General features: G+C 34.9%; 1 protein-coding gene across 3 annotated transcripts; it reads right to left on the reverse strand.

Moving 5' to 3' along the window:
- Positions 1-1,262: 1,262 nt before the first annotated feature.
- LOC115955513 (probable sugar phosphate/phosphate translocator At1g06470) lies at positions 1,263-24,952 on the reverse strand. Of its 3 annotated transcripts, XM_031073645.1 has the most exons (14): positions 24,694-24,952; positions 24,375-24,440; positions 23,387-24,163; positions 23,107-23,276; positions 20,270-20,355; positions 20,087-20,136; positions 18,144-18,211; positions 16,892-16,992; positions 16,695-16,707; positions 7,567-7,751; positions 7,208-7,294; positions 5,286-5,380; positions 2,851-3,000; positions 1,263-1,887 (listed from the first exon to the last, which is right to left on the reverse strand). In XM_031073645.1, exons 3-13 carry the CDS (start codon positions 23,905-23,907, stop codon positions 2,883-2,885), a joined length of 1,494 nt encoding a protein of 497 aa, XP_030929505.1. In that variant the 5' UTR covers positions 23,908-24,163; positions 24,375-24,440; positions 24,694-24,952; the 3' UTR covers positions 1,263-1,887; positions 2,851-2,882. The 3 variants fall into 3 exon arrangements, 2 of the variants coding, with proteins under 2 accessions (XP_030929505.1, XP_030929504.1); XM_031073644.1 differs by lacking the exon at positions 24,375-24,440; XR_004084148.1 differs by lacking the exons at positions 1,263-1,887; positions 2,851-3,000; positions 24,375-24,440 and having other exon boundaries at positions 5,292-5,380; positions 7,208-7,313.
- Positions 24,953-26,529: the final 1,577 nt, after the last annotated feature.

Consider the following 26,529-nt stretch of genomic DNA (forward strand, 5'->3'; position numbering starts at 1 on the left):
CAAAACTGGTGTCATGGATAAGCGTTAGGAGTTACGCATATAACAATTAATTAGGAAAGTTATAGATTTACTTACTCTAGTTTATAAATACTCATTTAATATACTTGTGGCAAGACAAATAAATTGAGTTGTAAATTGAGTTGCTCTTAGGTGCTTCCAAAATATTAAAGTGTTGGAGAGTTTCTCCTATCTTATCTCAAAAATGTTAAAAGTGTTCTAGAGTTTCTCCTATCTTATCTCCAAACACTTGTGTGTGACTTTAAATTTTAAGAAGTGATATCAAAGACACAAGTTTGTGGAAAATAAGGTAATAATTGGAGTGCTTCCAATCCAATTTCCTGCTTACCAAAAATATATTTAGTCAATAAGTCAAAATTGATGAATTCATTATATGAAATTGGGATTATATAGTGTTTACCACTTAAAAGAGCATTTCAAAATATTTTCTACACCCTATTGCCAATGGCACCTATATGATTATTGGCCCATTATTGGGAAGCCCATGGGTCATAGGTTGGATAAAAGTCCTTCATCAAGCCCAGTCCATGATGCTCAGCTGAGAAAATTGTGAGTTGTTTCATTCTCAAGGTCTAATGTAGCTCGGGACCTACTCTAGGGTACCTCGGTAACACCTTAGGGGAAGGTTGCAGCTGAGCAACATCCAACATCTGTTGCAAGTCCCAAGACTGATTCACATGTTTCCAAAGTGAGGCCCTTTTTTGTCAGAATAATCCTAAAGGGCCTCACCTACACGAAAAATCATTGAAAGTGATCATTACTAACCCACTCAAGAAGCCTATATATAGTGGGAAAATGAAGGAGAGAGGGTTAAGACACTTGAGGGAAAGGAACCAAAGAATTAGAGTAAGAGAGAAACCAAGAGCAAGCTTGCTCAGGAGGACCAACTAATTGCACTTTAGGTAATGACTTTCGCCCTTAGGAGCTTCCCATTGTAGGATATCCTTATACCCATAACAATAAATAGATTGTGAGCCTAGTTAATCGAGCCGTGCACTCCACAGCACCAATTCCTTCGTAATATTATTTGTTTATAAGACTTCAAAATCAATATTTTTGGTGTTTAATGAATACCTTTCTTAGTAGATATGTAATACCAATTTGCTTCATGGTAACAAACTTTCCTTCTACATTTTTTTTATTATAAATAATTCAATAGTTACAATAATGAAGGAGGAAAATGAATCCTGATTCTAACACATTAATCTAAATGAAAATTTGATGGTAAAGAAAACATGAGGACAAGCGATGGGCCTCAAACAAAAGCCACTTAACCTCTAGCTCCAACTTGCAAAGACAATGTATCCATTACCGATGATATTACAGTCAATGGTATTAAGAACATCATGTTAAAAATCAACACTTGAATATTTTATGAAAAACTTTTTCTTCCGGAATAAACCATACCTCATTGCAATTATTATTTACATCCAACAAAATGAAGCCGCCAACTAACATAATGAACAATTGGAGGAAAAAAAAAAAAAGGACATAAAATGGCACTCAATCTTGACAGCTTCCTGTTGCAATGTAAATCCTTTTATCTTGAGAAGAAGAAACATAATGCCAAAAGCTGAACCAGCAACAATCTTTGACATCCAGATGAATATTTTCTATTGCGGCATAAGTATTGCTATTAACTGGAAGCTCAAGGAAACTTGCCATTCAAAATCTGTTGATTGCATGTAGGCAGTTGACGTTGACAAATTGTTAACTTGACTCCTATTAGTGCAGGAGGACATCCAATCTCTTTACCACCAACCCAAAAGAGGAAGTACAGACTACAAGATCCAAAGCTCGAAGAACATAGGATTTCATATATACTGTGAAGCTGAAACTAACTAAACTGGTGTTTCATACAAGCTTCACCTGAAAGAGAGCATGAGTATCAACTTTCCCTGTGTAAATTTACCACATTTATGATGTCTAGTTGTGTCAACGACATAGCAATACCCTATCAATATGCAAGATTGCAAGTAAAATACGAAGTAGAGCCCAGTATGTCATTTTTGCTTAGAAATCATTACATGATTTTCTGTAAGGTAGAATAAAAACCAATACTCGAAGATGAAATATGATCCATGTCCACACACAACATTCAACAATATGCATTAAAAAGCATTATTTTCTTTTTTGATGCTCAGCCGTCAAAATCAAACATAGGTGATGACCACACTCATGCACTCGGATATTGAACCCAGGTTTGTGGTACGCCTCACATCCAACAAACCCTACCACCAAAACTGTGGGAATCTTTAATATGATTTGATATATCCTACTAACAGTAGATAATGAAACGATTAAAAGACTTAACAATAATTTCAGCTATGCTAAGCATCACAGCCAGTGATGACTTCTGTACATCCTAATCATCCAAGACAAGGGTGTCAAACTTTGAACTATCAAGCAGATAACTATCAAAATCAAAACAAAGACTCTTTAACTAAATAGGACAGGTATCATAGGTTCAAAAAGATTGAATAAAAATAAACAAGATATATTAGAATATTCCTTAGAAAAGTTCCTCCATTTGTACACCTCTCCAGAACAGGATTAGATTCGCCCACAGCTAAAGCACAATGATTTTCAGATTATATTTGACAAAAACAAGAAAAGGTAGGAACAGCTAGAAGTTTAAAGTACAATGTTTCCAGATCCATTTTTGTGAGAAGGTTACAAGTGAAAGAATAAATTTAAAACCATCATTATCAACTTGGTGAATTTGGCGCCACGTACTCGATCCATAAGCAATTAGAAGCTAAATGGAAATGAAACATACATGGACAAATTTGCAATGAAAATCATTTAACAAGAATATAGTGAGCGGCTTACTTCGAATACAAGCAATGTGATTGCTAAGGCTCTCAAGCACCATCATCATGTTCATCCTCCTCAATAATCACATACTTGGCAGAAACATTTGTAGTGAGTGGTCCCACACTGTCATCTTCACTGTTTTCACCCTTCTTCAGCTTTTGGTATCTAATAAATAAATAACATAAATTGATCAACAAAGAAGCAGACAAGGATGGATAAGCTAGAATAAAAGGCATGTGATAAGTTCTCATGCTCTAGACATTTTAATTTTCTTAAAAAAAAAATTAATGATAAAGTTCAGCTCTTCCTACATTTTACAACCTATGGGATTATGTCTGTAAATGCTTAGATTTAGATAACGACCAAACATACAGAAAAAAAAGTCCACAAGTGAAGAGCCAACATTTTACAATTGGCTGGCCAAAGCAGAATTTATCACTCCAATCAGAGTGCCACTCATGACTCCACGAGTGCATAGTACTGTGGGATTTGGATTCTTCTATCACTGGCATAAAAATATTTTAAATGTTAAATCCTATAACAAAACTAGTGTTTGATAACTTTTTTTTTTTAATTAAATGGCAAGTTACGCATGTACCCAAGGAGTCTTGAACAAACAGTTGAGAGCTCAAGATTCAGGCTTGCTGTGTCAACTTATCAATAACATGGTATCTCCCAAATGACATACCAATCGAACATTTCACTTTTAAATATGCTACCACTAACTACTCAGATACAGCTCTCTTGAAGAAAGTTTCAACTACTATAATGGAAGAAATATTGCACAGTACATTCTGAAGAAATATTAGGGGCACTCATAAAAGCCCTGCAAATTCATAAGAGTTTCAGAAGCTGTGACAAGCCTCATATTGAAAAGATATCACATCCCAAAGATAGAGTAAGTTTTATTAGAAGAGTGCAACAACTAGAGCAACCTGGTGCACACCTAAGAACATAGCATCCTTTTAGAAACACTTGGGTGGTGGGCTCAATGGACTTAAAAGGATGTGCAGTAATCACTTAGGTCCCAAGCTTAATCCACCACACTATCAATCCATGGGTTTTCAGGGTATCGCATGGATAGGGAGTGAAACAGTCTGCCTGAAAGCTAGTACACAATTCCTTATATTGGGGAAAAAATAAATAAAAACCACCCAATTAAGACAAAGGCCTTTTTTTTTTTTTTTTTTTTTTCAAGTTCTACCTAGAGTAAGCTTTTCTTTTTAAAAATAACAATAATAATATAAAGCTTATGTCATAACATGAGAACCGTCATAACATGAAAAAAATGTGGAAGATTGACCGCAAAGATATGGGTTGATTCAACTCAGCGACAATTGAGTCATCCCAGAAGGAAGAATCAGGGTTGACAATGTGCAGCTGCAGCAACATATACAAGTTGATGTCTGCCTAAAGAATGACAATGATAGTTTCAAGGTATTCAGCTCCTTAAGGTCTTATGAGAGGACCCCGTAGCCAGTGCTGACAAGAATGCTCAATCCCCTAAAAAGATTATAAAGACCTATATTTGATGAATAGGTGTTTGCTTGTTCTCAGGTCTTGAAAGATTCTGGAGATGGATTTGATAATTGCAGAAATATTGTGTAGAGGGAACTGGTTCATAAAGGTTTTATGTTTGCAGAAACACTAATAATTTCAGCCAAAGATGGTATTCGGCAATTTTAACCCAAAATGCTAACTCTATTCAAGCCTAAGCTTGTAGCACATGGTGATGCATGATTTCTCTCTTTTAAGAAAGAGAGATGCTACACTCACAACACATCATAGGTGGTTACTTGTTATTGGTTTGAACCTACTACTGAAATTATTTTTTGCCCCACAAATAACAACCCATAACAACCTAACACTTAGAAGTGTACATAACAAAGTCAGGGGAGAGGCTGAATAGATAGACAAGGTGGTCCTAAACCTTACAACCTTCCCAAAATATTTCAGGCGACTATAATTTAGCTCTCTCTCTCTCTCTCTCTATACACACACACACACACACACATTGAAATGCAAACATGAAATTTAAGCACAGCAATATGGTAAAGTACAAGCAAGACACTTTAGAAATAAACGCTTATAAAAACACAATCCCATTTCCAAATTTCCCAAGGCCACTAGGCATGTCAGAAAATGGAAATTCGAAGAATTTATTTATTTATTTATAATTCCATAGTTGGAGAAGGAGGATTGAACCCTAAAATACTCCATTGGAAACTAAAGGATTTTATTACTATTACCCAACAAATTGGGCAAATTAACAACAATTTAATGTTGCAAATCCTAAATTCCAAGAATGAATAAAGAACAACAATGACAAAATGAACCAAGATAAAAATCTTGACAGTCTTTTGTAGATTATTAGTTTCATTTTGCGATATGAAAAGGGATTAAAAAAAACCTGAAATATTATGATATTTTGCTTGAAACTGAAGACTTACTTGTACCAATTGAATAAACTAACACCAATCATGATTGTGAAAAGGCCAGCACCTTTCAACCAGGTAAATTCATCATGGAAGTAGAAGACTGCAACCTGAATTGCACAAGATCAGAAAATAATGTCAAAAAAATAGTACACAACAGCAGCTTCCAAACCAGCAGAGGAAATTCATCAATATCATGCAAATTAACAATGAATTTAATGAAATGTTTTCAATTCAAATCCAAGGTTAGCAGGCCAATAAGTAGAGATTAATACCAGTGGAAAACATTAATTGCCATTCGCAGGACCACATGACAGTAGTGCTTCATAATTTAAATAGCCGAGAATTAGCAATTACATATGTTTGGAAACAACAGGTTTTTTTTTTTTTTTTTTTAGGAGTCAATGGAGACAGCATCTCAATATACAGAATCACTCAAAAAGTTTATGGAGAATAAGAAATTAATATATCTAATTAATGCACCAAGGAACTTCGAATTTCCTGTTTCCCTATTCATCCACTCTCTATCAAAAGTACTTGTTTCTTACATCAATAAAATAGTTCATTGAGCTTATAATTGATAGGAGAAAATGCTAGCCTTATAAATGAAATGATCAGAAGTTGCTCTTAAATACATTTACTAAACGCTTACATGCAGACAGAAAAGTCCCCACACCCTTTTGTTAACTTTCTAATTTTGGGAAAATATGAGTAATTGCACAACCTATCCCCTTACTGCTTCTATTCCCTAAGAGCTTGTTCTCTCTCTTCCCAAAATGCAGACACAAAATTGACACTGTAACCACATCTGCATCTTTCAGGAAACATGTCTCTTCTCCAGGCAAGGATTAGAAAAAGCACTTTGTTATCTACATCTGGAACCATCACCGTACTGTGTAGAATGTCAAAACTTATATTGTCCACCATGCAGATTGAAACATTTGGAAATATTTGTTCCCTTGGATACACAGTTCACAGATTATATCTTATAAACCATGCCTTCCCTAGCAGTCTTCTTTATCAACTTTTGGAGGAAAGGCCCAACTCTAACAGCCAAGCTTTCCAAAATCACATGGACATTTAAATGATAAGGTGAGTGAGAAGAGTGCAGAAACATTAGGTTAGATATGGACAATAATCAGGTGAGTGAGAAGGTGGGAAAGAGAGGAAATCAGAAGTGCTTTTGAAGATGTGACAGAACTCACTAAGTAAACATGGGTACATTGCTTATATACCAAACTGATAGGTTTGCTATAGCAGTGTCACGTGTATAAATCAGCTGTAAAAGGCACAAACTCCATCAAAGTTTTTCACTTTAGGATTTACAACTATTTCTAGCTCTGTTCCTTCAAATAGTCATATGCTTGAGAATACAGACAGATCAATGACTCAACATTGTTGATAAACACTTTATTTGATTGGTCTTGAGTATTGGGTCTTACAAATTGTAATACGTTAATAAATTTCATGGATTCACTTCTTTTTTGTGTATAAGTTTTTGTAATTCTTTAGGTTAATGGTCACCATCATGTGCCTGAAGTAATCTTTTCTTCTAAATTTTTTCTTACTTATTAAGAAAATAAAATAAAATAAAAAACCAAGCTCCACTTAGCAATTATGAAATCAATGATGAAAATTTATTACAAAAAATTGCCAGCATGCAATTATGTAGAAGGAAAGGTTACCCGTTCCTAATTATAAAGAAAACCTTGCTAGCACATGCATGAATGAATTAGTAGTTGTTAACAAAGAGAAAATTAACAGCTGAATATCCTAAAAGAATGCGGAGTTGTGGACCGATTCAAAAACATATTTTGTGCATGGAAACAGAAATTTGCAACATGACAATGGGGAAGTCTAGACTGTTGGACAGAACCACAAATTTAGAGTTTGCACTAGGTCAATTTAACAAACAGACAAAAATGAGCAGTTCATACCACTATAGTGACAGCCTCCTTGACAACACCTGCTATTGTTACCGTGACAGCACTAGTTACTGAGACAAGAATGTATTCTGTCAATACCTGCAGCAACATGAACATCCTAAGTATTTATAAGCAATAACTCAAATTTATAGATATATGACTTAAAGGCATGCTAACTACAACAGCAACATGAGAAGTTAAACAACTGAACTGGACTACATTTAAGTTGAAGTCAGTTAAAATCCATCTCCATCACCCCCCAACCCACCCCCCCCCCCACACCCCCCCCCCCCAAAAAAAAAAAGCAAAAAGGAAACCTAAAGAAAAAATTGTTTTTAAAAAAATAAAAAAAGTTAAACCTAAATTCTGACCATAAAAAAGGCAAGTGTTCCACCAAAAAGCATCAACAAGCAACTTCGAGTGACATGCCATGGACTATTGAAGTAGTTGCTCCCTATGATTTCATGCCAAGGATCCAATATAAGAGAAAAAAAGGCAGTTGCCAATGCCATCACTGGAGTCACATAGCTCATCAAGGTAAGGGGATTTTTCAAACCTGAAACAATTAAATAGAACCATCTTAGGACAATTTCGGAAAACTGAACAGCAATTTTTTAACTCTAAATATCAAAATAAGACATAACAGCATTTATAATAACAGACTTGACCATCTTTAAGGGATTCATTGGTTAAAAAATATAGTGTTTTTCATATCTAGGGAAGAAAGAACAAAATTCTCTGAAATGTGACACAAATTTTTGTGCTAAGCCTTCCAGAACCAGAGAGTGTTTTTTCTTTTCCTCTTCTTAGTTAAGTTTGTGTGTGTGCATGTGGAGGGGGTGGCATATTTAGAATAATAGATTTTTTATTGTGACACACTCCATAGGTCTTGATTCTTGAACCCAAAACCTCACCCATACAAGTGAAGGAGTATTAACAACATTGGAGGGGTAATAAATATCAATGGTTAAACCATAAATAGAGGCAATTTTAAAATTTGGTGGGCTTCATAAACCCTTTCAAGCTTCTTCGAAGCTTTATCCCCATGCAAAGCATCTCACAACACATTCTCATGAATAACTTCTTCTTTTTTGATAAGTAAGAAATATGTATATTCAAAAAACTGCTAAATGCAAAGTAGCACAAAGCATATCAAAGAGTACAAAAAAGAGAGAAAAACAAAAACATAAAAGAAGCACTAATTACAAATAAAGAGAGGGCTAAGGAATAAAGGGAGAGAATCACTAGATGTGAGTCCCCAAGCCCTAGACCAATCAAAAAGGGAACCAAAAAAGAGAGCAAGCAGTTGATCATCGGATCTATCCAAGTCCTCAAAAGTACGCCAATTGCGTTCCCTCCAAATACACTACATCAAACACAACAGAACTAAATTCCAAATGTGAGATGAATGCTTCCCCAACCATTCCACCAACCAAATAGAAAACTTGTCACCAAACGTGTAGGAACCATGAAATCCCAAAAGTACTAAACACAAAGCTCCACAACCAATAAATCTTTCCACAATGTAACAACAAATGATCCACAACAACAACCCATAATGCACTAGTCAACGAAATCAAAGCCCCCAACCTGCAAGTTTATCTCGCATGAGAATCCTATCCCATGCGGCTGTCCAAACAAAGAAAGAGATACGCTAGGGTGCCTTAACCTTCCAAATACCTTTCCATGGAAAAACAACGAAAGAACCATCTAACTTATGATAAAATGAACGGATATTAAAATCCCCGTTCTTTGTCAACTTCCATCTCATACGATCACCATCTATTGTTGAAGGTAACTTGGATGCCAAAATTCAAAAGAAATCATCCACCACATCCGCCTCCCAATCATTAGGACCCCGAATGAAACGAACATCCCAAGTTCTCCTATCCCACGCTCCTTGACATATCAAAGATAGTCTACAAAAGCCGCTTTGTTAGTAGCAACATTGTACAAGACTAGAAAAGCCAAATGGAGAGGAAGATCCCCACACCACCGATCTGTCCAAAATTTCACTCTATTCCCCACCCCAACTTTAAACTGGATGTTTTTGCTAAAAACATCCCAACCCATCCAAATACTTCTCCACAAACCACACCCACGAACACCCTTTCCTAGCTTGGAGGTTCCCTCCCCCCTCCCCAAAAAATTCTTCCCCAAATTTCAAAACTACAACCCTCCTCCAAAGTCGAGTCTCCTTAACCCCGAAACGCCAAAGCCACTTTTCTAGTAGGGCATTATTGAAAGTGATCAATTTCCTAATTCCTAAACTACCATTGGCAATAGGCATACACACCTTATCCCATCCCAACAAATGTGTCTTAGAATCACCCCACAAAAAAATCCCTTTGCAACTTCTCAATTTTATTAGCCACATGTGTAGGAACAGTGAAAAGAGATAAAAAAATAAAAAAAAAAGTAGGGATGCTAGATAACATACTTTTAAGCAAAGTCAATCTACCATCTTTCGACAAATACAGCTTCTTCCACCTAACTAACTTCCGTTCAATTTTTTCCAATATAGGGTTCCAAATAGAAAGAGACTTATGAGATGCCCTCATGAATAACTCCAACATTAACAATTAATATATCTCATCTCTACAAATACAACAAAGCCTCTATCCTTGAACTTTGGGATTAGCTATAAGGGTATGTTTGGTTGGGATGATTTTGAGGAGGATGGAAAAAAAAGTGGAAAATAGGAGAGAAAATGGATGGGAGGGGTGTTTGGTTGGGAGGGGGAGGGGGAGGAGGAGAGAAAATTGGTGGGCCCCAGTTGTTTTCTCTTTGGGCCCACCAAAACTTAATCTCTCCAAAATGGAGAGAAAATTCAAGATAAAATGGGGAAGTGTGTTTTGGACAAAATTGTCATTCCCCCAACAACCAGCAACTAGCAATTTTTTTGCTTATTTTTTTTTTTTTGTCCGTTTCTTCTATTATCTTCGTTAGCTGGTCTTGGTTTTTTTTTTTTTTTTTTTTCCACTTTTTTTTCTTTTTCTTCCTTTTACTTTTATCCGTTTCTTACATTTTTTTTTTTTTTTTTTTTTTTGGGCTCACATCTGTTTTGGATCCTTTGGCTCTTGGTCTTTCAAAAAGTAAAAAATAAAATTGAAGTGTCCATACACAATTTTTTAATTAAAAAATGTATTACTTTTTGTTTTATTTAATAGGGACATTATTGTAAATTTATACCAACTTCATTTTCCATCTCTCCACTTTTTCATCCTCCCAAACAAACACATGAAAGAAAATTAAATCTCTTTTATCCTCCCAATTTTCTATCCCTTTCCCATTTTCTATTCTCCCATTTTTCCACTCATCCAACCAAATGGACTCTAAAAGAATAACTAGGATCAAACACATATATTCTTCTTCACCAAACTTGATGACAGATTCTATGTATGGTATGTGTGGAAAGCTATATATGGTATAATCTTGGGCGTGAAGGTGAAGGAAATATTTAAAGAAGGAAATATTCAGAGAACGAAACTGAGTAATTAGAGATTATTTGATTTCCTATTTCTGCTATTGTATTCCTATTATAAGTTTAGGGTTTCTCTATTTAATCAGAGTTGTACATAGTGGAATAAGCAAGTAATAATACAATTATTTTATTCCTCTCTCCTCTAGTTATTTGTTTCTTTTGTTTCTTCATGGTATCAGAGCTTCTCTGGTCCTAAGGGAAGTATTTCTTGAGTTGCTGGGCACACTAGGGCCTCTTGGTTTCTTCTAGTGCCGGGGTAGTTTTCTGGCAGCCAGAGGCAGCAGATTCCAGCAGGGCACTGTCCATGAAAAACAGTGATGTCGTCCATCTGGTTTGTTTTCTGTTTCCTGCCCAGCTTTACCACATGTAATTATTCTTTAAAAAAAAAAAAAAAGAGGTACTGTATGTGCTCTGTATGTCTCTTTATTTGAATATTACTCTATGATTTGATTTGTGCTACTTAGTTTTTTATTGTATTAAGCCCGGTTGTGGAGCTATTTTATTTGGATGGCTGATTCGGAAAAGTCAGAAGTTAGTAAGACTTCTGAAACTCACACTAGAGGGGTAGAGAGTCAGGTGACCTCCCTGAGTGAGAATCCAACTCTCCAGATTACAACTCAAAAGTTGGACGGGCTAAACTACCTAACATGGTCCCAATCTGTATTAATATTTATTCGGAGTAAAGGGAAAATGGGTTATTTGAATGGGAAAATCACAGAGCCCTTGGAGACTGATCCCACATATGACAAATGGGAGGCAGAGAACTCTACAGTCATGTCTTGGTTGGTGCATTCTATGAAACCAGAGATCAGTCAGGGATATTTATTTCTTCGTACTGCAAAGGAGATTTGGGATGTAGCAGCTCAAACCTACTCCAAAATGGGAAATAAAGCACAAGTTTATGATTTGAAGCATCGTATTCAAGCGACTTCACAGGGTGATTGGTATGTTGCAACTTACTACCATAACCTTCGTGGTTTGTGGCAAGAATTAGATCACTATCAAACTTTCAAAGCTAAATGTACACAAGATGCGATAGACTTTCAAAAATTTGTTGAAGATGAATGTATTTATGAATTCTAGGGAGGACTACGAGCTGAATATGATCAAGTTTGAGTCCAAATCTTGGGAAAGGATCCTCTTCCCTTACTCAAAGAGGTGTTCTCATATGTTCAGAATGAAGAAAGTCGTCAGGGTGTTATGTTATATTCATCTACTCCAAAACAATCTGCACTGGCCACTACTTTTCAACGTGCTGCCAAAGGAGATTCTAAGAATCGGGACAAAGGTCATTGGAATGAGAATGCTCTAGATGACAAGGACAAATTATTTTGTGATCATTGTAATAGACCACGTCATACTCGGGAGACATGTTGGAGGCTCCATGACCGTCCTACAAGAGGGCGAGGGGGCTGTTTTGGTGGATTCTCTCGTCCACGTGCAAATCACACTACTTCCATAGAGGACATACCTCTAGCACCTACTCCAGCTCCTAATCATGAAAGGGCACTTAACACTGAGGAGTTAGCACAGCTGCATCAGTTTATGGCTCGATTGGAAACACCTACTGATACATCCTCATCCGTTGCCCATTCAGGTAATTTAGCTACAGCCCTTAAATGTATCGTCAACGGAGTATGATGATCCTTGGGTAATTGACTCGGGAACTACAGATCATATGACTGGTAAATCCTCATCTTTTTCCTCCTATAACCTCTGTTCCAGCAAGGACAAAATTAGAGTAGCCAATGGTTCTTTATCATCTATCTGTGGTAAAGGTTCAATTGTTGTGACTCCATCCATGCCTTTATCCTCTATGCTTCATGTTCCTAACCTAGCAGCAAATTTATTATCTATTGCTCGTATAACCCTTGAGTTAAATTGTAGAGCCATTTTTTACTCATCCTATTGTTGTTTTCAGGGCCTAACCACGGGGCGAATGATTGGCAGTGATAGCCTTAAGGATGGTCTCTACTATCTGGACAAACAGCCCAAAGCACAAGGATGGCTCAAAAAGGCTTACCAGATGACTCAGCAGCTCAAATTTGGTTATGGCACCAGAGACTAGGACATCCCTCTTTTACATTGTTACAAAAATTGTTTCCTTTTTTATTTCAGCATAATAATGTTTCCATATTTCAATGTGAGACATGTGAACTAGCTAAACACCATTGAGTTTCTTTTCCTCTTAGTAGAAATAAAAGTTTTGCACCTTTTTCGCTTATTCATACTGATATTTGGGGGCCCTTTAGGATTGTTTCTTTAAATGGGTGTCGTTGGTTTATTTCCTTTATTGATGATTTTTCACGAACTACATGGGTATATTTGTTAAAAGACAAAAGTGATGTGTCTACTGTCTTTCAACTGTTTCACAAAATGGTTCAAACTCAATTCAACACCTCAATAAAAACGATTCGTTCGGACAATGGGGGGGAATATATGTCTGGTACTCTTCAAAAATATTTTCATACACATGGTATTATTCATCAAACCACTTGTGCCTATACCCCTCAACAAAATGGGGTTGTTGAAAGAAAAAGTCGACATCTCCTAGAAGTCACACGGGCTCTTCTCCTTACTGCCAGTGTTCCAAAGTCCTACTGGGGAGATGCCTTGCTCACAGCAACTTATCTCATCAATAGAACGCCATCTCGCGTCCTTGACTTCAAGAGACCACTTGAGCTACTTTTTTCATCTGTACCATCCTCTAATTTTATCATCCCTCCTCATGTCTTTGGGTGTATCTGCTTTGTCCATCTTCATGGTCAATCTAGGAGTAAATTAGACCCTCGTGCCCTCAAATGTGTCTTTATAGGTTACTCTCCTACTCAAAAGGGATATAAATGTTATCACCCTCCTTCTCGAAAACACTTTGTGTCAATGGATGTAACCTTCTTTGAGACATAATTTTACTTCTCACTTCAAACTCCTCCTCAAGGGGAGTATAATGGCGATGAGGAGTTTTCTGTGTCATTACCTATTCTTAGTACCTCCACTAATGTTGACTTGATAACTGATTTCACTGATGTTGAAGTGCAAGAGGCTAATAATGAGCTGTCATCCACTGATGATAAGCTGGATGAGACACCTGTAAAAGAACTAAGGGTCTATTCAAGGCGCCAGAAAAGTAAGACTACTCCAAAAGCTCCCGAGCAATCATCTGAACCTGACTCAGGTAATTCTGCTCCTATTCTCTCTATACCCACCATAAATGATATTGATCTTCCTATTGCACAATGCAAAGGAGTTAGATCATGCACTCATCATCCCATATCAAATTTTCTTTCATATCAACATATCTCACCTGCATTTCGTTCTTTCCTATCCAAGTTATCTTCTGTGTCTATCCCTCAAACCTTCCAGGAAGCATTAGGAGATCCAAAATGGAAAGAAGCGATGCAAGAAGAGATGAGAGCTCTTAAGAAAAATGACACATGGGATTTTGTTGACTTACCGAATGGAAAAAGGGCAGTTGGATGCAAGTGGGTGTTTACAATTAAGCATAAAGTAGATGGGTCAGTGGAATGATACAAAGCTAGATTGGTTGCAAAAGGTTTTACACAAACCTATGGGATTGATTACAAGGAGACATTCGCACCAGTAGCAAAGATGAACTCTATACGAGTTCTTATCTCATTGGCAACAAATCAAGATTGGCCTCTACACCAATTGGATGTAAAGAATGCTTTCCTCCATGAAGATCTTGAAGAAGAAGTATACATGGAACTCCCCCCTGGCCTTAAGCTACCAGCTTCTAATGGTAAAGTGTGCAAACTAAAGAAAGCCTTGTATGGACTGAGACAATCTCCTAGAGCCTGGTTTGAAAGGTTTTCCCAAGCTATGCAGAAATTTGGCTACAATCAAAGTCAGGCTGATCATACATTATTTATTAAGCATTTACTACAAAGAAAAGTAACAGCTCTTATTGTCTATGTGGATGATATGATGCTAACTAGAAATGATGAGGAAGAGATACAAAGACTAAAGCAATCCTTGGCACAAGAATTTGAAATAAAGGACTTGGGAAATCTGAAGTATTTTCTAGGCATTGAAGTGGCAAGATCAAGGCATGGAATATTTCTTTCTCAACGGAAATACATACTCGATCTTCTCAAAGAAATAGGAATGTTAGGGTACAAAGCTATTGATAATCCAATAGAGCAGAATGTCAAATTGGGAGAAGACCTCAACAGCCCCCTAGTAGAGAAAGGAAGATATCAGTGACTAGTTGGCAGACTAATCTACTTATCACACACTAGACCAGATATCGCTCATGCGGTAAGTGTGGTAAGTCAGTTTATGTATTCGCCACGAGAGACACATATGAAAGCTGTTCGTAGAATTCTCCGTTACTTGAAATCCTCACCGGGTAAAGGAGTACCATTTGCTCGACATGATCACTTGAAGATAGAAGCTTATACAGATGCTGATTGGGCAGGGTCAATCATAGACCGACGCTCCACCTCTAGATATTGTCTATTTGTTGGAGGTAACTTGGTTACTTGGCGGAGTAAGAAACAATCAGTGGTTGCAAGATCCAGTGCAGAGGCTGAGTTTACAGCAATGGCCCATGGGATATGTGAGATATTATGGATGAAGATATTATTGAGGGAGCTTGGATATAACAGTAAGGATCCCATCAAGCTGTTTTGTGACAATAAAGCAGCAATTAATATTGCTCATAATCCAGTTCTACATGATCAGACGAAACATATTGAAATTGATAGAAACTTTATCAAGGAGAAATTGCGTAAAGGCATCATTTGTACTCCATATGTAAGAACTGGAGATCAACTCGCAGACACCTTGACAAAGGGGGCAGCAACTAATCACTTCCATAGAATTCTGGACAAGCTGGGCATGAGAGATATCTACACCTCAGCTTGAGGGGGAGTGTTGACAGATTCCATGTATGGTATGTGTGGAAAGCTATATATGGTATAATCTTGGGCGTGAAGGTGAAGGAAATATTCAGAGAAGGAAACTGAGTAATTAGAGATTATTTGATTTCCTATTTCTGCTATTGTATTCCTATTATAAGTTTAGGGTTTCTCTATTTAATCAGAGTTGTACATAGTGGAATAAGCAAGTAATAATACAATCATTTTATTACTCTCTCCTCTAGTTACTAGTTTCTTTTGTTTCTTCAAAACAATCCTATCCAAAATCATAAATCTGTCTCTTCCTCAATAAACATATCTCATTACTACGAATATAGAGTATAAATTTAGTATTTTCTTTGTTGCTGCAAAAAGATCAACTTCTATTTTTGGCAAACACCATAAACCCTGAAGGCTGAAATGCATATCTCTGGACAGGACAGGTATATATAAAGAAAGACAAATTGCAGTACTTTGACAATTACTTAAAGCACAGGCTGTACAAAATCAAACTTTCATATTCTAAAAAATGCTCAGCTATGATTTCTATGATCTTCTATAAGCAGAAAAACTACACTTCTTATTCATCGAAAATTCTTTATCTATCCTTTTCACAAGTGAGGACTTTTGATACTCATCAATTTATAATATAAAAATAAAATAAAGAATCATTTGACAAAGGAACTCAATAAAGTAGTACACACCAAGTTGACAGGTGCGCCAACAATGTACATTAAGCAATACCAAAAAATGAAAAATGAAATAACTGGGGGTTCCTCATATTCAAACACAAGACCTTTTACACAGACCACACCCTAACACCATAGAATTTACAGCTAGAGAGAGAAGAATAAAAAAAACATTGTGAGAAGCAACTCTAGAGTGGCCAGGTTCTTTATTTATATATGAATATGAAAAGTATAAGATTGCCCTTTCTTACACATAATATTCTTAAAAGTTGTAACTCTAGAAGATGAGTCACGGTTATAGGTTCAAAATAAAACTCTAATGATGTCACCTAAGTGACAACTGATGATTCTAGTCCAAACGCAGGCATATGAAAACACGTGTTAATCTAATAATATCAAACTTTGCTAAAATTTAAATTCCAAAAAAGGCAATATACAGCACTTACCATAAGCTTCTTTCTTTATTTTGATTTTGGTGTCGAATCGAACGAATAGAATGCAAAATAAGATTCCAAGACAACAACAAGAATTAAGAACACAGTTATTAAAAAACAAAAATCAAAACTTTGGATAATGGAAAAAATAATCAAAATCCATATATCACCCAAATAGAAAGTAGCTAAAAAACCTACACAAGACCTACCTGCAGAAGAATTTGAGTCATGGCCCAGCGGAAGCCAGACATTACAGCAGCAAGCATAACCAAGATGAAACCCAAAAACTCAAATTCTGTCTCTTTCGCAACTGCAATATAGTCCATATGGAAAACACAGAAATATTAACACTGAATATCTTTAATTTTTTCTTTTTTGCTACCTGATAAAAATCAAAACAAGTAAAGAGGGGCGTACAAGAATAATATCTAATGAAAAGACCTAAAATTAACAAGAGACATAAATAAAAAAACAAAGAATACCGCCTAAAAAGTCATCCAATCATATATTGGAGAATCACTACTGTAAGAAAACTGCACCAAATAAATCATAGCAGAAGTCAACCACGGTAAGGGCTGTTGCATTGCAGCAAAATATAGGGGTATATCATACAATCAAATTTTCTTTTCGTGAAGTTTAAGTTGAGAATCCTCAGATCCTAAAACACCTTTATATGTTCAAACATTAACCCTATATTTGAATGAAGGGAGAGAGGAAGGGTAGACAAAATATACTAATTTTGGGAACAAATGCATTTGCAAGAAATCATTGCATGTGAAGTATAAAATTTGATAAGGACCTTGGACAAAATATGAATTTATATTAACAGCAGAAAGAATAAGGAACGGAAAAAGCCTTAGGATTATTGGATTCATATTTTGGCTGTCCAGGCATGGTAAACAAGTCTAATGATACTTACACGAAGAAACTAGAATTATGCAGCTGACATAAAATCCTTATGTTTTGGGCATATCACATCTTTGTGACTGAATTTCCCCCCATTAACAAAAACAAGGAACCATTCCTGTACTAGCCAGCAAATATAAGGAGAGAAATTGAGATAGGGGCAAGGATGAACGAGATAAAAAGGAAACAGAAAAGAGAGAGAAAGGGAGGGGTCCAAGAAAGAAAGGCTTTTAATAATTTTTATTTCCTTGCTTAAATCATCTTCAGGATCTATTCACACTTTGAACCAATACACCGAATATTATTCCATGTTATCCATTTGGGATCCATTCTCATATAAGCCTGTAAGGGCTTGTGACTTGGTGGGTCCACTTGTTGCATCACTCAAGCAGCCAGGGACATCTATAGATTATCACTACTTTCACAAACTCACATCCTCACAAATAACAGGTTATATATCCTAACACTGGTGGTGCTATCTGTGCTACAGACAAAATGCAGGCATATTCAACTGAGCAATTAGAGAATAACACAACTACAGATGGAGTTTGATACCTGTTAAAAGTATTCCAACTGAGATAATTAAAATGATGCCTGAGAGTTTAATGCTTGGAGACTCCAACCTTCCAAATAAATTTCAGCATTAAATGTAAATAATAGGTAACCCAAAAAAACATACACATCAAAACGCACAATAAATAGATATCTAGATTATAATTTGCAAGAAATTCATAAAAGTCAAAGCAGTATGAAATAAAATTACAAAAAAATGAACATCACAAAATAGTCATTTTACTGAGAGAGAAGAAAATAATGGATGGATAGACTTCTAAAAATTTGAAAAAAGCACCTATACAGGCTCTTAGCAAATGGGGCAAATAATTGCAATTTTTCATGTAGTACTATTAATGAGTTAAAGCAGGAAAACTTTTCTGTATGGTTGCTGAGAAAGTTCAGGAAATGAAAAATGATTTTATTTATGATTTTCTGAATTTTTTCAACCAAATGGAGCAAATAATTGCAAATTTTCATGTAGTATTATTAATGAGCTAAATTTCTATTGATTTTTGGGACCCTAAGGTAAGCAGAAATGTCTATTGGAGCTATTGTACCACCTTCATTACGAGTCTGAAGAGCATGGAGCTGAACTTAACTGAGACTTTTTATTCAAGAGGGAATCTGGGTTTGAAGAGATGGGACCCCAAGGGGGGAGTGTTGCTTACTAGAGGTACTACAATTCACCAATTTGGAGGCGGTGCGGGTTTGGGGGTTATTGGTCACAGTGTGGATGAGGGTGTGGGTGGTTGTGTTGTGAGGAGAAAGAATTAGAATAAGAAAGAAAAAGAAAAAGAATTTTTTTCAGAAAAATTTTAATTAAATTTTATTACAACAATCAATTTGGTCAATTGATATGTCAGGGGTTTAAATTTCAAATTGACAGTACAAGGATTGTTTGTGAAAATTACTCACAAACCACAAGGGGTCGCTTTTGCATTTTTACCTTATTATTATTACTACTTTCTCTCTCAGAACATGTGGGCATCAAGTGTCATTTTGAAAAATAAATGTAGAAATTTCTATATATTCATTGTTTCTATCATTAAAAGTTATAACAGTGCTCAAAAGAGTTTTAAAGTAGTTTATTGACTTTTTTTTTTTTTGGGGGGGGGGGGGGGGGGGGGGTGGGTGGGGGAAGCAATGCAAACAAAAAATTTGGACTTTCAAAGAAAAAGAGAGAACATTGAGGTAAGAGAGAGTAGACAAAACAAGAGAGACTCTAATCGCAACTCTAATTTCAAAGTAAAATTATTATCCAATCATAAAGTTTGAGTTTACAATGTTCATCCTTGGCAATTTTTACACTAAGTAGTTGGTTATGCTAACATGATGACATCATCCCTAAATAATAACAAGCCCTCAACAAACTATAGCTAACACACGCGTAAAAACAATTAATCACGTGTGTCAATCATAACAGACTATAGCTAGCATATGAATAACACGCTTAAAAAAAGTTGGTCACATGTCTAACTAACTTCTACAACAACTATCCACATGTCTAAAAACCATTTAATCACATCTTTTTTTTTTAGAATAAATGGCAGAACCATTTAATCACATCTTGAAAAGAAGGTTCTTTGCTGAGTATTTTATTCAACCACATTAGAATGCTTTTATGGAGTAGTTGGCCACCTCATCATGCCTATGCCATGTGGAATAGTCATGTTGAAATACTCTACATGGGGAGCTCTTTAGCAAAATTTCCAAAGAGGTGACAAATATTGCTAAAAAGCTTTAAGCCCCTTAAAGATCTTTTTTCCCTCTCTAAAGGCAATGCCAAATGGGGCCAAAGTGTTCAAGAAACTAAAAGATCAGCTTGAAGAACAACAGAAAATGACACATCAACTCTGAATGACAGAAAAAAATACACAATATTCACATAGGTTATTCATATGAAAAAGAGACAGGTAATACAGCTTAATTGACAAGAGATTCACCTGAAAGCAAATGCAAATAATAGGAGAAATATAGGAGAAGCAGATTTACACTGCACAAACAAAAGAAGTATGTTTGCTTAGAACCTTAAAAATGGTAAAATGTGGACTTAGTAAGCATATAGAGAAACTTTATTGAGATGATAACTATCCCATGATGCTGTAGTACAGTAGAAGATAACTAACCATTGTGGCAAATGTGACAGATACAAATACAAGGGATGCATTGCTCAGGTTAATGTCCATTGCTGATCCAAGAGCTGTTGGTACAACTGTGAAAGGCAAAGTCCATCTGTAGCATTAGTTGATAGAAAAGTTAATTTAACAAGCAATTACAGAAATTTTGCATCAAGAAACATATATAAATTAAATAATAGTAATTAGAGGAAATAAACATATGGGCATACAAGACATAATATATCATCAACCAAGAAAATAAATCACATGCAACGTCTGAGATAAGCATAAAATATTTTACTGATTTCTTCAGCAAAATTCACTTGAAGATAATATCTATCTCCTCCTTGAGAATTAAAATTAAACCACTCATCAAGCAAAAGAAAGTAATGTGTTATTAACAGCTTGCCTGTACATTCATAAAAATCAATTTACACTTCTCTACTAAGAAAGGGAGAATTTGAGTAAGCTTCACCCAAATGGTGATTTACTGCAAAATATAAGAGATTCAATCATGTTCATGTTCTTCTTCTGATTTGCAGAGCATGCATACCTAACAATATGGATAACAGGGATCAGTTAAAACACACACACACACACACACACACACATATCCAGATCAAACTTTCACAGTGTGTACTTGGATTCATAGAACTTTGTCAAAATTTGAATCACTTCTTGCCTGGTTATTGGATAACAAGGGAAATGAAGAGAGATGAAATGATGTATGACCTCAATAATTTAGTAAACAATTGGAAGGATTTGGTGAAAATGGAAGGAGGTGTTCAAATATATGATGAAGCCATGGAAGATTAATTTGCTATTACTTTGCAAATTTTCCTATTCAAGAATTATTTTATGGGGCCCACGTATGAGTCTTTTAGGATTAACAGTTTTTAATTTAGATTTTATTTTATTAGTTAAAGTCAATTTTATACTCAGGCAAATCTGTAATTTATATAATTCCTGCAAATTACAGGTATTTTGGTAATTTAGTTGATTCTAAGATCTTCTAAGGTATTCTAAGTATCTTCGGTTTATTTTCTTTGGGTCCAAGTTAAGTACTTATCTTTATAGTAGTCCTAATACTAGTAGGAATCCTATTACTACGAGTACAAGTAAGAGTCTTTATATATATTGTGCTCAATGTATTGAAAGGTGATAGAATGAGTTGATTATTCATAAAAAATAAAAATGAATGAGTTGATTAATAAAATTTAGTGTTTTCAGCAATAGGCACATTCGCCTTTGTTGGTTCACGGATACCGTTCACAACCCCCCTAAACAGCACTATTTTCTCTCAAATTACCACGTACAAAACGTAGTCAAATTTCCTTATTTTCCCTACATCAGTATACTTATTCAAAAAAAAAAAAAAAGGGAATTGTTCAAGTACAACATTTAAATCATATTGTACAATCATTATAACAAAACTCAATGGCCCTCAATATTTTCTAACAAAAATCTCTTCTAATCCTTCCATTATCAAACAAAAATTAGAACTACAAACTTGACTTCACTTCAAATGTCTCATCTTATCAATTCTTTATCTCTAACTAAAATTGACAAACGCACTTGGGTACTTGAAAGGGAGGGGACTTCTTGTTATATGTTTTCAAGGCCCACTTTTCTGCTTTTTTTTCCTCTCCTTCTGTTTCATTCCTCTCAACCAAACAAACAGCACAGACAGTTTCCTTTCTCTCACCTACAATTTTTTTTCTTTTGCTACCAGTTAGTTCATCTTCCTTTTCCTTCTCTCCCAGCAAGGGGAGCATCAATGATCTTCATCTCTTCATTAAAATCAGGGCTTCTTCATCTTTGTCTCATCATATTAATACAAGAAGAAACAGGCCCCATGCATAATTCTATTGTCACACAAACTCCAGCACTAAGACCTTAATTTGACAATAGAAACTCTGTTGACTAAACTGCTCATTCCATATTCTGTACTCAGAACACATTAAGGTAGCTTGCATTAAGGATTCTCTTCAAATTATATCACCCAACCAAGTAGCTTGCATTAAACTTTTTAAAGAATGGAAAAGTCCTTTGATGCAAACTATCGGTCATGTTGCCTACAAAATATCCGAGCAAGTACTCGGAACGCATTAAGGTAGATTACCTATAAGTGTAGCGAGGATTCTTTTTAAATTATATCACCCAGCCCGGTAGCTTGCATTATACTTTTTAAGGAATTGACAAGTTCTTCGATGCTAACTATTGATCATGTTGCCAACAAAATATCAAAGCAATCAAGTTACTGACAAAAGATTGCAGGATTCTCACAACAAATAAAAATGCATGGTACATACAAGTACTTTCATTATCCTCAGTTTCCTTCACTTAATATGCATATAGGCTTTCTGCATAATTTGTATGTTCAATCACAAGACTAACTTCTTACTTTTACCAATAACTTTTAAGTTTTTATATCAGAAAATAAATTTCTTATAGATTTCAGATGGCAAGAGGATACAAGAAAGACAAATATCAATAAACACACTGCTCCAGCGCATTAAACAGTACCTGAATCTCATATGTTCCAAGTACACAACTACATCTGAGTTATATATAATATAAAATTCTATTTTGTTAGATACAACAACACATTTAGGATGAAGCAAACAAGAAAAGAGGAGAATCCCGATTCAATTAAAATTTGTTCCGAACAACCACAATTTTTTTTTTTGGAAGTACTATTAACCACAAAGTATTCGAAACCTAAAACCAACCATCATTTCAAACCAAAAGATTTCAGCACTAGCTTGGTTGGAAAAAATAAACAGAATAATTAATCAGTTTTTAGGCAGCAAATTGACATAATAAATTTAAGTGGAAAAATTTACCTCTCAAAAAGTAATCCCTCCATGACATAGCAACGCTAGGTTCAAACCTATGAGACCAAAACCATGTGATGGCCCATGATAGAACAGCTTGCATTGTAAAATGGACAGTATTCATCAATAAAGGAGCTGGGAACTTTCCCAAATCTTCTCCTAACAGGCTTTTGTTATATCTAATCAAAAGAGCACATAATAAGAACCAAAGAAATTTCCATTGCATCAATTAGGAAACTAAATGAAACACTATGCATTGAATAAATGAATGAGCATAGAAGGAACTTACATGGTCAATAATAGACTGAAAGTGTACCACACAAGTATGAAAAACAATGTCTTCAACACATTGGCAACAGAAATAGGATCCTTGGAATATGGTGCCATTGATTCATGATTACCGATTGACATAGAGACATCGGCACCATTGGTCTCCCTTGCAGACCCATTTTCAATATTGAAAGGAACATACTTCTCATTTTCATTCCTCCCAACATGAATGGAAGCATCATCCATATTATTACTACCGTTCAAGTACATTCTTCTATCCTTAAACTTATGATAGTCCTCCCTACCCAAAAACCGGTTTTCTATCTCCCCCTGTTGAAGCAAAGGCAACTCAAAATCAGAGTCTTCTTCTACACATTCATCAGCATTTTCTAATTGATGATTGAAACAGACCCTCCCATCCTCATCACACCAGCCTGAGAATGAGGGCTCCCTGCGAAGACCTGAACCTTGGTTGCCACTCTGAGTGTCGTTGACTCCCGTGTACCCAGTGTTTTCTGTATCCAAATCACGCTCGACCATCTCCTTTCCTATCCTAACTTAAACCCATCCATACACTCCAACTTTAGTTTCCATCAAATCAGATAGCAAGATTATCCAACACAACAAACATTATAAGCATACAATTTTCAGATTGATCTTAACCTCAAGACTCCTTGAAGCTTCTCCAGACGAACTACGAATCAATTAAGTTATATTGATTCTCGCAACCTAACTAGTCAAGACCTCAAATAGCCAGTCTGATATATTCAAATCACTCTGAAATCTCCAAAGCTACCTGCTCAGATGAAAACTCCCATCAAAAATAGCCAAAGAAAAATTCCCCAAAAATCCAAATTCAACCAAAATCAATAATGCTCAATCAGGTTAACAATACAGAATGGAAATTTACAAAAGAACAAACATCTATCCTACTAGGCATTGTTGCCATTCCCCAATCAAATGCACATACATGAAGAAAAAGAATTACAAACCCAACTAATAAATACCATAAATTTGTCTGCTTTGAGCTAAGCTGAGCTATCTTTTTCAATGCTTTCTTGGAAACTAAACAGCTAAAATCATAAAAGCATCAAAACCCACATTTCATTAATTAATTCCAGGGTTTTCTTAGCAACCAAACAGGAAAATTCCGAATAGAATAAAATAAACGTCATAGGTCTCCATTACAAGATTCAGATCAATTCCAAGACTTGGGAAAAACAGAAAATCAAAGAAACATTCATTATCTGAAATCAAAAATAAAAGAAAGTAGCTAAAGATTGTCAAAAACCCAACAATGCTTAACATTGATGATTATATTCTGACCTGAAAATTGTTACAGAGATTGCTAGAGACAGAGAGATATCTCTGTCTCTAAAGAACAAGAAAGAGAGAGAAAGAGAGATCCGATCTGGGAATAGTGTTTGTAATAACAAGTAATAATAATAATAATAATAATAATAATAAATAAACGTATTGTAATTTGAAAGCAATGATTCAATTATAGCATTGGTATTTTAGGTGCAAAGTCAGCAGATGAGTTTGGTCGTTTTTTAGGTTTGGGTGTTATTATTGTCTGTTGACGTTGTTGTGGGCAATGGTTGAATTTCAAAGAGAAAAAACTCCCTCATATTCATATAGGAGGGTTGTTGATTTTTTTTTTTTTTTTTTTTTAATTCATAAATGTGGGTCCCTCTATTGCTTTATTTTTAAGATTATATTTATAGATCCATCTTTAATTTTACTTACCTTTTTCTTTTTCTTTTTCTTTTTTTTTCCTGTTGCACTATTTAGTGGAATTTATAGTAGGCCTATAAAGTGTTAGGATTATTCAAATTATTATTCTTTAGCAGCTTATGGCAAATTAAAATTGGTTAAACAATTTTTTTTTTTAAACTAGGATATGTTGCCTGCAATAAAGTATTAAATGACTATGTAACTACCATATATATAGTACTATATAATAAATTTGGATTTTAGATTTTTTTTTTTTTTTTTTTTTTTGATAAAGGGAGTTGTGGTTGCATTAAATGATTTTGTGACTACCATCTACTTGTATCAAATAGATACTTACTAAGAAAATCCGGTAATTGAACTAACTAAAACCTACATATGTTGATAATGGCTATTTGTTTTTTAGTTCATTCATTAATTATTAAGATATTTTATAATGAAATTTTATCTAAAATTATTTATTATTGGTAAAATTCTATTACTAAGTCTTAAAAAATTTGAATGCTACCCTAATTAAAATTTTATTTTCAAAAGTTTCAAGAAATTTAATATAATTTTATTATTTATTGTGCTTATCCCCTATAACTCTACATATTTATTCCACATCCTTAAATTAATGGGATTTTATCATATGACTCCTTAATTTATATTAAGTAAAACTGAAAAAATCATAAAAATAGTGACATGTTTACCTCTAGAAGAAAAAAGAAATTTATTAGTAAATATTAAAAAAAGTGTTGAACTGTTGGCTCTACTCTTTTGCATCGAACCGAAACATTATGAGCAAAATTGCATCTTCCCATCAAGATTGTTAGTAATTTTGGTTCATGGTTCCACAACGAAATTCTCAAGTTTATTCTTCTCAAAAAAAAATTTCTCAAGTTTATTGAAATAATTAGTATAAAAAAATGACTTTGGATGTTTCAACTTTCAAATTTTCATCTTCTCAAAAAAATAAAGAAACTTTTAAAATTTCACAAAAATACCATGATATCATTGATACGTAATAATTGACAAAAAGTTGTGTGATAAAGTGTGACAAAAGAGTGACAAAAAACATCAAAGGTGTTTAGCACAAAATTCAATAAAACACAGCTCGTGTAAACTTTCTACTTCCATAAAGTAATAAAAGTCAATTTGGACGGCAAAACTATGAATGTAGGCAAAGCTTTAGCAAAAAAATATAAAAAACGAAGGTAGGCAAAGCTAATGTAGATATCAATTGGCTAATCATATTTAAAATTGGGCTTAAATTAGTAATAAGCTTGAAATTGATATAAGCCGTAATTTTGGGCTAAATGGGTAATTTTTCAAAATTCATAATAAAAGACTTTTTGGGTTTATTTGAGATTTGGGTTTGTAAGAGTGTTTTTATCCATTATTGTGAGCTCTTTATTTTGTTAGTGAAACTTTTTCTTTGAAGTTGTC

The sequence above is a fragment of the Quercus lobata genome, chromosome 8, assembly GCF_001633185.2.
Source record: "Quercus lobata isolate SW786 chromosome 8, ValleyOak3.0 Primary Assembly, whole genome shotgun sequence".
NCBI classification, from domain to species: Eukaryota; Viridiplantae; Streptophyta; class Magnoliopsida; order Fagales; family Fagaceae; genus Quercus; species Quercus lobata.

Excerpts from the sequence above, each read along its gene's own strand:
- LOC115955513 (XM_031073644.1), bottom strand. The coding sequence starts at position 23,907 with ATGGTCGAGCGTGATTTGGATACAGAAAACACTGGGTACACGGGAGTC. Across the intron at positions 18,212-20,086 it reads TTATTTGCATTTGCTTTCAG|GTTGGAGTCTCCAAGCATTA; the intron begins GTGAATCTCTTG and ends TTTATTTGGAAG. Across the intron at positions 3,001-5,285 it reads AGTTTATTCAATTGGTACAA|ATACCAAAAGCTGAAGAAGG; the intron begins GTAAGTCTTCAG and ends TTTATTTATTAG.